At 49.0% G+C, this 11,435-nt stretch overlaps 6 protein-coding genes and 1 long non-coding RNA gene across 9 annotated transcripts; 2 read left to right on the plus strand and 5 right to left on the minus strand.

Annotated features, from left to right (window-relative positions):
- The first annotated feature begins 13 nt into the window (after positions 1–13).
- LOC136200124 (enoyl-CoA hydratase, mitochondrial-like) lies at positions 14–4,168 on the plus strand. Of its 2 annotated transcripts, XM_065990471.1 has the most exons (9): positions 14–139; positions 196–2,909; positions 2,959–3,156; positions 3,205–3,332; positions 3,392–3,491; positions 3,546–3,650; positions 3,700–3,819; positions 3,872–3,939; positions 3,993–4,168. In XM_065990471.1, the coding sequence occupies exons 2-9, from the start codon at positions 2,828–2,830 to the stop codon at positions 4,056–4,058; spliced, it is 867 nt and encodes a 288-aa protein (XP_065846543.1). In that variant the 5' UTR covers positions 14–139; positions 196–2,827; the 3' UTR covers positions 4,059–4,168. The 2 variants fall into 2 exon arrangements, with proteins under 2 accessions (XP_065846543.1, XP_065846542.1); XM_065990470.1 differs by having other exon boundaries at positions 15–2,909.
- On the minus strand, positions 773–2,562 carry LOC136200120 (transcription factor SOX-9-like). The gene has a single exon (XM_065990462.1). It carries the CDS (start codon positions 2,250–2,252, stop codon positions 984–986), a length of 1,269 nt encoding a protein of 422 aa, XP_065846534.1. The 5' UTR covers positions 2,253–2,562; the 3' UTR covers positions 773–983.
- On the minus strand, positions 4,141–5,784 carry LOC136200118 (lysophospholipid acyltransferase 7-like). Its single transcript, XM_065990459.1, has 3 exons — positions 5,546–5,784; positions 5,371–5,497; positions 4,141–5,321 (listed from the first exon to the last, which is right to left on the minus strand). Exons 1-3 carry the CDS (start codon positions 5,758–5,760, stop codon positions 4,275–4,277), a joined length of 1,389 nt encoding a protein of 462 aa, XP_065846531.1. The 5' UTR covers positions 5,761–5,784; the 3' UTR covers positions 4,141–4,274.
- LOC136200110 (BRCA1-associated ATM activator 1-like) lies at positions 4,379–8,433 on the plus strand. 2 transcript variants are annotated; one of them, XM_065990450.1, is made up of 8 exons: positions 4,379–5,574; positions 5,630–6,535; positions 6,591–6,749; positions 6,808–6,901; positions 6,953–7,318; positions 7,370–7,544; positions 7,598–7,782; positions 7,832–8,433. In XM_065990450.1, the coding sequence occupies exons 2-8, from the start codon at positions 5,820–5,822 to the stop codon at positions 8,384–8,386; spliced, it is 2,250 nt and encodes a 749-aa protein (XP_065846522.1). In that variant the 5' UTR covers positions 4,379–5,574; positions 5,630–5,819; the 3' UTR covers positions 8,387–8,433. The 2 variants fall into 2 exon arrangements, with proteins under 2 accessions (XP_065846522.1, XP_065846523.1); XM_065990451.1 differs by having other exon boundaries at positions 4,379–6,535.
- Positions 6,694–8,547, minus strand: LOC136200126 (uncharacterized). Its single transcript, XR_010673294.1, has 3 exons — positions 8,384–8,547; positions 7,806–8,331; positions 6,694–7,751 (listed from the first exon to the last, which is right to left on the minus strand). It is a non-coding gene; the product is annotated as an uncharacterized lncRNA (long non-coding RNA).
- A 375-nt stretch (positions 8,548–8,922) lies between these two features.
- Positions 8,923–10,028, minus strand: LOC136200125 (B9 domain-containing protein 1-like). The gene is made up of 7 exons (XM_065990472.1): positions 9,925–10,028; positions 9,805–9,873; positions 9,644–9,755; positions 9,495–9,591; positions 9,380–9,442; positions 9,254–9,321; positions 8,923–9,204 (listed from the first exon to the last, which is right to left on the minus strand). Exons 1-7 carry the CDS (start codon positions 9,982–9,984, stop codon positions 9,038–9,040), a joined length of 636 nt encoding a protein of 211 aa, XP_065846544.1. The 5' UTR covers positions 9,985–10,028; the 3' UTR covers positions 8,923–9,037.
- Positions 10,029–10,051: 23 nt separating this feature from the next.
- Positions 10,052–11,426, minus strand: LOC136200119 (NADPH:adrenodoxin oxidoreductase, mitochondrial-like). The gene has a single exon (XM_065990461.1). It carries the CDS (start codon positions 11,410–11,412, stop codon positions 10,072–10,074), a length of 1,341 nt encoding a protein of 446 aa, XP_065846533.1. The 5' UTR covers positions 11,413–11,426; the 3' UTR covers positions 10,052–10,071.
- Between the last annotated feature and the right edge of the window lie 9 nt (positions 11,427–11,435).

Below are 11,435 nucleotides of genomic sequence, written 5' to 3' on the forward strand. Positions count from 1 at the left end.
ACAGCTACACGCTGTCAATAGTCCGTTTGAGAAACATCAACATTCTCCTTGCGACCGATATAGGTCAAAGTAGGCGCGTGAGAGATCCGAAAGAGACGACAAAGCGAGCAAGGCGGCATCGCCTCTAATTTGAATAAACGTGCGCAGAATCATCATCATAAGGCGCAAGAATGCAAAACACGAGTCATTCGGTAGGCGCGACTCGTGACCGTCGTTCAATTTGCCATTGTTCGACGCTCCACGAAAGAAGCAGGGCGGGAGATCGAATCGAACGTGCGTCCGACGATCCAGCGACTTCGTTTCCGCGTCGCGTCACCTCGCACGAGCACAATGGGCTCTATTGTTCGGCGGAAAGAATGAGGGGAGGAGGAAGAAGGAAGGAGGAAGCGAAAAGCGTCGGGTTCTCACGCAAGCGTCAAGGCGATATCATCTCACACACAAAGTCATAATCGGAAAGAGGTTAGACGAGGGGCGCGGCGCAAAACGACGTGGGAGATTAGGAGTTACTACGCTACACTTCGTAGCCCCGCGTCCCAACCCAACCCGTTTTCTCCTGTGCGCGTCCTCCTTTCTTTTTTTTTTTCTGAACGGAAATGTCTGCGAGACCGCAATGCGGTTCTCTATACAAATGAGCCCCTATTGTTGAGAAGCATTAGACGCAAGGGTGTGGCCTGGGGATTCAAGAGGCGTTGCTAATCACGTGAAAATGAAACGTCTCTTTATCCGGGCGCATGGACCTGTAGAACTCTTTTTATAGCCGTCTACCAGGATGTAGGACGAACATCCGTGTTTATATATTTTATCTATATAAATCGTGACGACTAATCTCATAGCCCCATCTAATCAGGATATCCCCTACCTTCTGCCAATACAAAACAAATTACAGCATCTGTCTACATCTAAAAGCGCTAGACTAGACCTAAAACCTATAGTCATTATCAGACAAGGAAAAAAATGAGCCGTTTTTTAGTTTAGTTACTAAATTATATTGACCACGATGATCCCGCATTGGTGGTAACGGGGCCTCCTTCGTAACCAGCACCGTAAAACTGTTGGGATTGGTGGTAGAACGGCAACTGTTGCGAATGTTGCTGATAGCTGCCGTGACCTCCCATCTCGTAACAATCGACGTGATACAGCGGCGTGCTCGGCGTCGCTGGCGGCTGCACCGCGGTAAAATACGCGGCGGGAGAAAACGATTCCGATTGTGGCGAGATGGGCGTGTGTGCGGCGGCGTGAGCGCCTCCGCCTCCGCCGCACAGAAACGGGTCGTAAGGGGGAGCCGGCGTACTGACCGAATCGTAGACGGCAGTCGCGTCAGCCGGCATATTGACTGGATAGGGCGCCGACCATTGTTGTGGGTTCTCCCAATAGGGGGGATATGGCGGTACAACGCCGTCGTCGTAGCCGCCCATGTAAACGTCTAACTCGGTCTTATCGATTTCGCCGTCGTGACACACGTCGGCGGCGAGATGCTCGATCGACGGGATGGGCATCTCGCCGATAAGAGCAAGGGCGGCGTTCGCGGTCGAGTAGCCTTGGTGGTCTACTTCCGGATCGATTTGACGCCCCCGATCAGCTGATACCGCGCAAAGGGACGAGATCGGCGGCATCGACGCGACGGGACTTATTCCGCCGCGTCGACCGCTTTTCGCGTCTGGCGTCGTCGGCGGAGTATTAATATCGAGTCCTAGAGCGAGAGGGGCCCCCTTGTCCCCTTTCTCCCCCGCCTTCTTTTTCGCAAGCGCATTCGTCGACGTCGAGGCGCGTTTGCGCTTCGGCTGATATTTATAGTCGGGGTGATCGCGTTTGTGCTGCTGGCGCAGACGTTCGGCTTCGTCGATAAACGGGCGCTTTTCCTTGTCAGTGAGGGCGCGCCAGAGCTTGCCCAGCGTTCGACTCAGCTCGGCGTTGTGCAGACTCGGATACTGCTCGGCGAGGCGTTTTCTCGCCGCCTGTGCCCAAACCATGAACGCGTTCATTGGACGCTTGATATGATTCGCGGACGATTTTCGCGCGACGAGAGAGGCGCTGTTCGCGCCGTTCTCGCCGCTACTGTCGCCGCTGCTGCGCTGCTGGTCGCTCGCTTTCGAGCGCATCGCCTCGCTGAGCTGCTCGTCGTGATCCTTGAGCACGTCAGTGACGGCCGAGCGAAGATCCTGGTCTTGCTCGTCGTCGGATGAAGCGACTGTCGACGACGCCAATGAAGTCGTCGAGGTGCTCGCAGCCCGTCGCACTTTGTCTCGGGTCATCTTGCAACGCCTCTTTGGTGACTGGGGCCCCTACTCGCAGGGAAATAAAACCGCTGGGTTCCGATTGCCCTTCGCTTATCGCCACGAATCGATTAGGGATCTGCGCGCTGATTCGTTCGCTCGTTTAGTGGTTACATAATTCGATAACGTTTGCTCCACCTACTGATGACAAGTGAGATTAGAATGGCGATTTCGACGCTTTAGGGGAGATTTTTGATCCGTTTAGTCGGCTTTGTGTGCTCTTTCAATGTTATGGGTTGCTTTGAGCTGTTTTTCTCTGGCACTTCTATTCAGAAGCCATTCGGATCTCGCTCAGGGGCGTGGAGACTTGTCACAGCGCTGATGTGTAGTTCTGATGAAGGTCGCTAATTTGGTCGACGCTCATTGGCTGACGTGTGCTTGGACGACGTCACAGCCCGTCGGCATTTCCGAGAAGGCTTGACCTTTGGTTAGGACACGTGAGCTCGCCTACAGACAACACGCAGCGGCGCACGTGATTGCGAGGCTTGCACGCGTTGCGGTTTTTGTGGCCTCCAGCGGCGTCCCGTATCGCCTTATTTTGCTCGAAATTCGTTATGTTCCGTCTCGTTTCGCGTTTAGCAAGAACCGGATGTTCGTCTTCGACTCATTTTGGAGCGATTCGTAGCCTCTCCTCTAGTGAGGCCCCTTTCGTGTCCTCGCTTCGATAAATCTCCTCTTCGGCTAGCCGCGACGTTCGAAAACATCATCGTCGACACTCGCGGTGCAAAGGCGAATGTCGGCTTGATCCAATTGAATCGTCCAAAAGCGCTGAACGCGCTCTGCGATCCGCTCATGCGCGAAGTCAACGAAGCTCTCGATCGATTCGAAAGCGACGACGAAATTGCTGCTGTCGTCATAACGGGAAACGAAAAGGCATTTGCAGGTATCGTTGAATCAACCATAGATTTCATTTCTAAAGTCTGTTCTGCAGCTGGTGCTGACATCAAGGAGATGCTTCCTCTCGATTATAAGGATGTGGCTGCAGGAAGTTTTCTGTCTCATTGGGATCGCGTCACTCGTATGAGGAAACCGGTAATTGCAGCAGTAAATGGATTTGCTGTAAGATCAACAGACTGAGAGATATCAAAGAAGTATTACTAGTTATTATTGAACTTTAGCTTGGTGGCGGATGTGAATTTGCTATGATGTGCGATATCATTTACGCCGGAGAAAACGCACACTTTGGACAGCCAGAAATTCTCCTAGGAACCATACCTGGTAACGAGTACGGTACATCTGATTATGTATTTTAATAAATTAATTTTTATTAAGGTGCTGGTGGAACTCAACGTTTAATTAGAGCCATTGGAAAATCGAAAGCAATGGAACAAATTCTGACCGGAGAGAAAATGCCTGCGACTGAAGCTCTTCAATCAGGTGATAGAAGTGGTACGTCTTTCCTAATTAAATAATATATTGAATATAGGTCTCGTTAGTAAAATATTTCCAGTTGGACAGCTTGTTGATGAAGCTGTCAAGCTGGGTGAAAAGATAGGAGAATTGTCTCCAATAGCAGTGGCATTTGCAAAGGAAGCAGTCAATATATGTGAGATGCATGAGATAGGATATAAACGCAGTTGAAATTCTTCGTCCATTAGCTTGTGAAGTGAGCCTGAAAGAAGGGCTACGCTTTGAGAAGAAGATGTTCTACGGCACCTTTGCTACAGTAAACTTGTATCCGTTTGCCTTTGAGTATTTAATTAACCTTGCAATTTTTAGAATGACAGGCGTGAAGGAATGAAGGCTTTCATAGAGAAGCGCAAGGCAAACTTTACAAACACCTAAGGCGCAGCATCTCTTCTTCGTGAACCAGTGTCGTCTATAACTGAAGGGTGAGCATTGCACGAAGGGGTTTGCACCGAGCCAATTACAATAATTAATTACTGGAAAGGAAAGTGTCACTACAGAAACGCGATCCCCTCTAAAGAAAAAAAATACGTCTTGCCCTGACTAATCAAACTACGCGTTCTATTTTCTGTATGCCCGTTCTAAGAAAATCCCCTAGTCTTTTTTCTCGCGTTTCTCCTTTCGCACGGGCACCAGAAACGCCACCAGCAGCGCAACAACGCCGAACACGTGATAGTGAAAATAATCGGCCCGCCATATAGCAATCGTCGGCTCCATTCTCAAGAAAATGAACCCCAATCCGACGTACTCAAACGCATGGGTACGATAGAGCTCTCCGATCAAATACAGCCCAACCCACGTAACCCAACCGGCATCGTCCCACAGCCGTCGTCCCAAGCGAGTGACGCGCGCTTCCATCGCGCCGAACAGCGTCGTCGATAGCAGACACAAATAGTAGCCGGGATGAATTCCGTGCCAAAAGGCGCTCACGAGAAAAACGCCCCAATAGCGAAATCGTCTCCATGGCAAGCGTTTATAAACGTAATAGACCATCCACGTTTGCACGGACATGTTCCAGTATTTGATCGACATTTGCATGGTGACGGCCGTTTCGATTTTGAAAATGTCTTGATTTTTTACCGCAGCGAAGTCGACGGCATTCTCATTCAGAGTTTGCCGCGTGGGTCCGCGACCCGGCTGCGCGGCCGAGTCGCTCGGATACGCGCCGAGCGTCGCGGCGATGCACGACGCTTCGGCGAGAAGCCAGCCGATGTAAAAGCGCAGTCGAAAGGCGAGAAACCAGACGACGAGATAAAAGTACCTGTAGAAAAATCCAAACGGATGCGGGTATTCGAGAAACTCGCGCGTCATTCCGTATTCGGTGGGATACGTCGATTGAAAATAGAGAAAGAGAGCGCCGAGAACGATGATGGCGACGATTCTCCACACAATGTGCTTGCTCGTCAATATATTCATCGAATCGTCTCGATAGATCATGTGACGATAGAGTTTGAATTGATAGAAGGGGCCCGTGAAGAGACCAATGTAGCAATAGGTATAGCAGAAGAATTCATATGGCGTGGGCGGGGTAGCTCGTAAGTCATCCAGCGGGTTATTTTGTCCCAAGGGACTGTAGGGCATCTTCACATCATCCGGATTCTCTGTCTGTGGCTCGCTGACGTCACTCGCCACGCTAATCATCTGGAAATGACATCATAAATTAAGTATACTCTTCGGTGGATGAGGTCACTTTTAGAGTGAGTAAGAGCTGTATTGCGTTGGTGTGTGGTGATGGGTATTCCACGTCGAAGTAATGAGCCAGACGGAAGAAGGCCAAGTAACCGAAATTAAAAGTGAAACTGAGCAAGTGACCCCACCTTTATTGAATCAATAAGTAATTATTATTTCTAAATCTCTATATTTACTTCGGGCCAGCTGCTGTTTTCGTGATGAGGTACGTCACCGTGGCAACGAAAAGCGAATGCCAAATCTGCCATTTGCAAATGTAGATCGCCATCGCGAAGCCCAAGAGTCCGCAGAAGGATTGCCTAAGAAACGGACTGCGAATTCGACGCACGACGAAGCCGAAGCCGACCGACGAGACCAGGAGAAGAAGGTAAACGACATCGTCCGATTTCATCGCACGTGGGAAAGAAATACTAGCGTGCGTTGTCGCGTTCCATCACGTGCGGTCGAACAATGTCTTTTCCCGACGTTCTCGAGCTCTTGTCGACCGCCTTCGACGTTCTCGTCGATCGTCCCGACAACGTCGTCGACGACACGTGCCTATCGCGACTCCTCGACTGGATTCGCGAGTCGTTTCGCGATTCGGCGCGAAAAGACGCGCTGGCACGCGCCGCGCGCGCGTTCATCGATCGATCGGCGTCGAGCACGCATCCAGTCACGCTCGCTTTTGCCCTGCGACTGAGCGCAAGCGAACCGAGCCTGTGCAGCGCAACAATCGAATGGCTAACGACATCTGGACTTTGCCGGCACGCGGACGCGCGAGTTCGCTGCTCTTCGTACGAAACCCTTACGATTTCGATAGTGAATCACTACTCGAAAATTAGTCGTTCGGGTCTAGTCGACACGGCGATACTCGGACTAAGCGATTCGAGTTTATTCGTTGCAAAATCCGCGGGCGAATTTCTCGCTGCGTGGATATGTAGCGGGCAGACGATAGGGGAGTCCCAGTTCGAAGTTCTCCTATCGAACGTCGCGTTCGATTCGAGAAAAGCGAAGAACGTTTTTGGAATGATGACGAAAGTTTTCGATTTGAGTTTCTCGTACGGAACGCGGTTGCTAGGGGAATTGCAGCTTTTAGGTTTCGTAGAAACCCAATTGAGAGCGTGCGAAAACGATTCCATAATTCAAGTCCTAGTCGATTTTATCGTACACCTAGTCAAACATTCAAAGTATGGTTTATTAGAGATTATTATATATTGAGCTGGAATCTTTTGCTCCTTTTAGAGATTGGGATATTGATTGGACTGAGTTGCTGGTTGAGTGCAGTAGTAGTACTCACGCCAAAGAGTGGCTCACGGGCATTTGCGTGTCTCTGTTAGAGCGTGGCTTTGTTCAACATTTTTTCAGATGTATTGCTAATTTTTCGACTACCGTTGAAGATGGGTAAAACGCACTACAGTACATACATGTCTATTTATCATCATGCAATAGTTTTGCCTAGACTGTTTCAAAATGAAACGTGGCTCTCGTCGCTTGTGTTCCTCCCCGTGCACGTGGCTTCTGGTGGCACTCAAGAGCACTACGATCTTCCCACGGTGAGTCCTCCCAGTGGAAATGATAAAATAATATTAATATTTTCTTCTTAGACTGATCGTACGATGTTCACGTCTTTGCTCGCTCGGCAATTTGAAACGAGATCGACCAGCATTCGAACTGTTCTGAGTTCTCTCCACAGTCTCGTTTTTCTTGCAGAGAATCGTCGCATAGACGACCTTCCTTCGGACGCGTGGTGCCGTCGTCTCATTTCCCTGCTCAAACTAACGTGCGACGTCGCAGGGGAAAGCGATCACCCGTCGTGGGCCCTATCTCTAGTAGGAAACGAGAAAGTGACCATGACCTCGCTGAAGCTTATGCAACGATTGTGTCGAACGCGAGAACTCGAATCGGAATCATATGAATTAATAATCGACGCATGCATCGGTCTTCTCCAATTGAAATCGCCGTCCTCTCGGGTGAGTACTCCTAGTGAAAGACTTTCCCGTTGCTCATCGTATGAATCTTAGAGAGTTTGCCTGCTGCTTGAAATTCTCGGCGACGGCATCGTAGCGCATTCGTCGGACGAGACCGAAGCGACCGCGTCTATTTCTTTGATCTTAGACTCATTTCTAGTCAATCCTTCGTGGGAAGTCAGAGACTCGACGTACGAGCTCGTATCGACCGTTCTTTCTAGAACGAAACGTACACTTCGTGTGTATGCATCGGGAGAGTTATTTATTATTCCTTTGTCTTAGGGACGAATGGGACGCCGCCGCCGCCGCTATTGGACGTATTTCGTCGTTTCGTCGGCCCCACACGAAACGGTCTCCAAGACGGTCAGAGCTTCGTGAGATCGTCAGCATTGCAAGCGCTCGGAGAGATATTTCAACGCAAAGAAATCTACGTCTCCTACATGGAAGAAAACTCATTGGAAATAAAGGTAGGCAAGGGAACCTATCGCACCCTATACGATTTTTTATCCTCTTAAGGATATCGTTTCTGATGTTTGCAACGTTCTCGTGAACGACACCGAAGCGTTTCCGCGACGCAGTGCCGTTCAAGTTCTGCTCGTCTGGCTCGACGGTCTAGCCGGTTTTCGCGACTCCCTCACTCGTTCGGACTCGCTCGACGTTCGCTCGCCGATTCTCGACGCTCTACATCGAGCCAAGGACGATTTCGACTGGGAAGTCAAACGCCACGTGCTCGACTTCTGGTTCAAATTGACGCGAACGGAATCGTCGACGAAAGCGACGTCCATTCTCGAACGTGCAAACGCAATGGATGACGTCATAAAAGCGCTAAACGATCCCAATCGAATCGTTCGCGAAAAGGCGTCGGAAATTGCACGGAGTCTCGCCGGCGACGACACGTCGCCGCCGACGCGTATCGTCGACGAAATCGTCGATAAAGAAGCAGATGGCGGATGCGGTGGCGAACTGACGTCATCTTTTGACGCCGACGCCATTTCCTTGCTCCAAGACCTAATAGCCTGCGGAGGAGGAAGAAGTCGAGACGACGAATCGATGCTGTTAGATTGTTACTAGGGGAGACGAAGTGCGTCGAAGCCAAAGATAACCTTGTCCTATCCATACTCCGTCTCCGTTCATTGTTTCCGTCTCGAGACGTGGCGGGAAACGCCTCCCCGTGGTCCAGGTGTTGCCACTTGTTTTCGTGGCGCGGTAGGTCTATTTATTTATTCGGTATCTGGTGCAGAAACGTGTTGCTTCCCGAGGCCACCCTGGGTGTCTAAAAACTGTTTTGATGAGGCGGATCCCCGAGGGGTGATTCGCTTTTTTGCATATGAATACATTGCGGCTGGGATAGGATGTCACCTTATCTTCAATAGGGCTGGTTTCTTCCTATATGAAGGTACTGTACCTCGTGTCTCTCTTTCTCCACCACTAGGCATTATTTATCTCTTTTTGGCCCTCGGGTTACACTTCTCTTTGAGCTAAACGCTATTATCTCGTTTATCGTTTGGCTCCGCCCTGTAATGGTGCTATTTACATGTGCTCAACTAAACGGTATTTAGGTATTTACTCGACCCATCAAATTGTCTCGCGAAGCGTCCTATTTCACGCTTATGTCCTTTAGATAAGTGCACTTCCCATTAGCAGCATGTATTTATCTATCTCATCGTTTATACATCGTTATTACGTACTTAGGTAACTTCTAGTTCTATTTGAAGCACTCATTTAGGTTCTCTCCCCAGGCGCCGCGTCTCCTTCTCTTCCCTTTCCAGTTTGCCTCGTTGTTGTCATTTCTCTAGTCGCGCCCCCAATTTCATAGCCGAACCTTTTCATGTCCTTTGTTATGACGTCGAATTTGACGGTGACTTCGCCCTGCGATCTCACCCTCGTGACTAGAAACGTGTAATTGACCTACGGCCTTGGGATATCTATTGATCTAACCTTCTCTACTTTCACCTTGAGCGACGAATTTGGGATCAATAAATTCCGGTCTTCTTCCAGTTAGCCAACTGCGCGTTTATTAGTGACAGGTTACAAACCAAAATGAAATTTTTTGAAATACAGTACCTAGTAAACTTCTGTAGCTTAGATGATGATTCTGGTACAAACATGGGTACAACTCGAGATGTACTAAAAAGAGAAACACAAGTGCATGATATTGAAAAAGTGTCTACAGTAATACCTTCCTGGAACTACAGGAATGTGAACGGCTCCATATCCCCTTACAACTTCCCGTCCAAACGCGTCAAGGCCATATGCACTCACAACGAGTTGAGGCCCTGGGATGTTATTCGTATTTAGAAATTAAAATTATATTATTTTAATTTGTACATCCGTATGGGTTTGTCGTTTTGAACGTGACGTCGAGAGGAAAGTTCCACGTGAAAATTTGTCTCGCGTCTCTACTCTTTTTCGTAATCTGCGATATTCCCTCTTCTAGGCCCTGCATCGAACAAATTACAGCTCCTATCGTCACCTTTACGCTGTCTTACCGACGTAACGACCCAATCTTGACCGTGGACGAAAGAATATTTACAGTAGAGATCGTCGAATTCGGGAAACTACAGGTAGAACTACGTTCTCGCGCCATCTAACGTTCGCTTCTGAGTTACCTTAGCTGATTCGATTTGCCCCGATACCATTAGAAGGAACACGGAAGGCCCAGAAGCCATTTTCGACAGAATTGTTTCTTGAGAGCTAACGCGCGCGCATCGTCTTAGAGACAGAGAACGTGCTCAATGACGTCATACGTTTGTTTTTCATAAATCGGTATTCAATGCAATATCCATCATTTTTTCAACGCTAACTATTTTTTCTCTCAGTTTTCCTGTCCTTCGTCCTTCGTCAATCTCAGCACGATCAATCTTTTCCCAGTCTTGAAATGAAATGACTCTACCTTCTAAAACATCTACCAAATCCTGGTCAGACTCTCTCTTCTCCAATAGCCCTCCTTCCAAATCTTCCACCAGGGCTTTAGCTGTTTCCATTGCATTAGTCATAGTACTAGCAATAACTCCAACCGGCCCCGTCTTTACCCACCCACTGCAATAGAAACCCTTTCCCACCCGCCCCTGATCGTTCGGTATAATTCCTTTGACGTTGTCAAAAGGAATTTCCGAATCAATACTAACACTGTGGTACCCAATACTTCGTATAACCAAACTGCAGGGAACAAAAACTAAGTCTCCTGTGCCAATGGCTTTACCAGATTTGTCCAGCTGATTAACTTCAAATTCAACTCCCTCGAGATTACCCTCGCTATTTATAATAATTCTCCGAGGCGTATTGAAAAATCTCAGATGCCATTCTTTTTCGACGTCATTTCGACTCGTATCTGGACTAAATGCTGTTTTGCACATTAATTCTATGAGTCGTTTTCGCGGACGTGCAATCTCGGGTAGCCTCTCTCGAACCAATTGAAAATCAGCTGGATTCAATACTGGTCTACAACCAGACAACTTTGTCATCTCCCTCAATTCCTTTACAGTAAAGGACACCTGCAGAGGACCACGTCTCCCAACGAGATACAGTCTTTTTAGGGTGCTATTTCTGAGCCTCTCTAACGCATAGTCCGTGATGTCAGTATGAGCCAATGCCTCTGGTGAACTCATGAGGATTCTAGCCACATCCAAAGCGACGTTGCCATGGCCCAAAATAACGGCTGTACTGCCATGCAAGTTGGGCTGAAAATTGATTTGATCTGGAAATCCGTTGTACCAGCCCACGAAATCGAGCGCCGATATGACGTCACGGTGATGTTCGCCTTCGATTCCGAGTTTTTTGTCTTTCTCTGCTCCGTACGCGAATATCACGGCGTTGTAGAGAGAGCGCAGTGTTTGCACCGAAACGTGTTGTCCCACGTGTACGTTGCCGAGGAAACGACAGCGGTTGTGATTGGCGACTTTCGCGAATGTGTTTTCGACGTTTTTGACTTCCGGATGATCCGGGGCCACGCCGTAACGAACCAGTCCGTATGGAACAGGCAACTTTTCGAGTATGTCGACGCGGACGGTCTGGTGGAGTTTGAGCAGGTTCTGAGCCGTGTAGAAACCAGCAGGACCCCCACCGACAACGCAAACGCGCGACGTTAGACGATGCATAGAGAAATATGTTAGGCGCATGC

This window comes from Oscarella lobularis, chromosome 2 (assembly GCF_947507565.1).
Source record: "Oscarella lobularis chromosome 2, ooOscLobu1.1, whole genome shotgun sequence".
In the NCBI taxonomy this organism is placed as follows: domain Eukaryota; kingdom Metazoa; phylum Porifera; class Homoscleromorpha; order Homosclerophorida; family Oscarellidae; genus Oscarella; species Oscarella lobularis.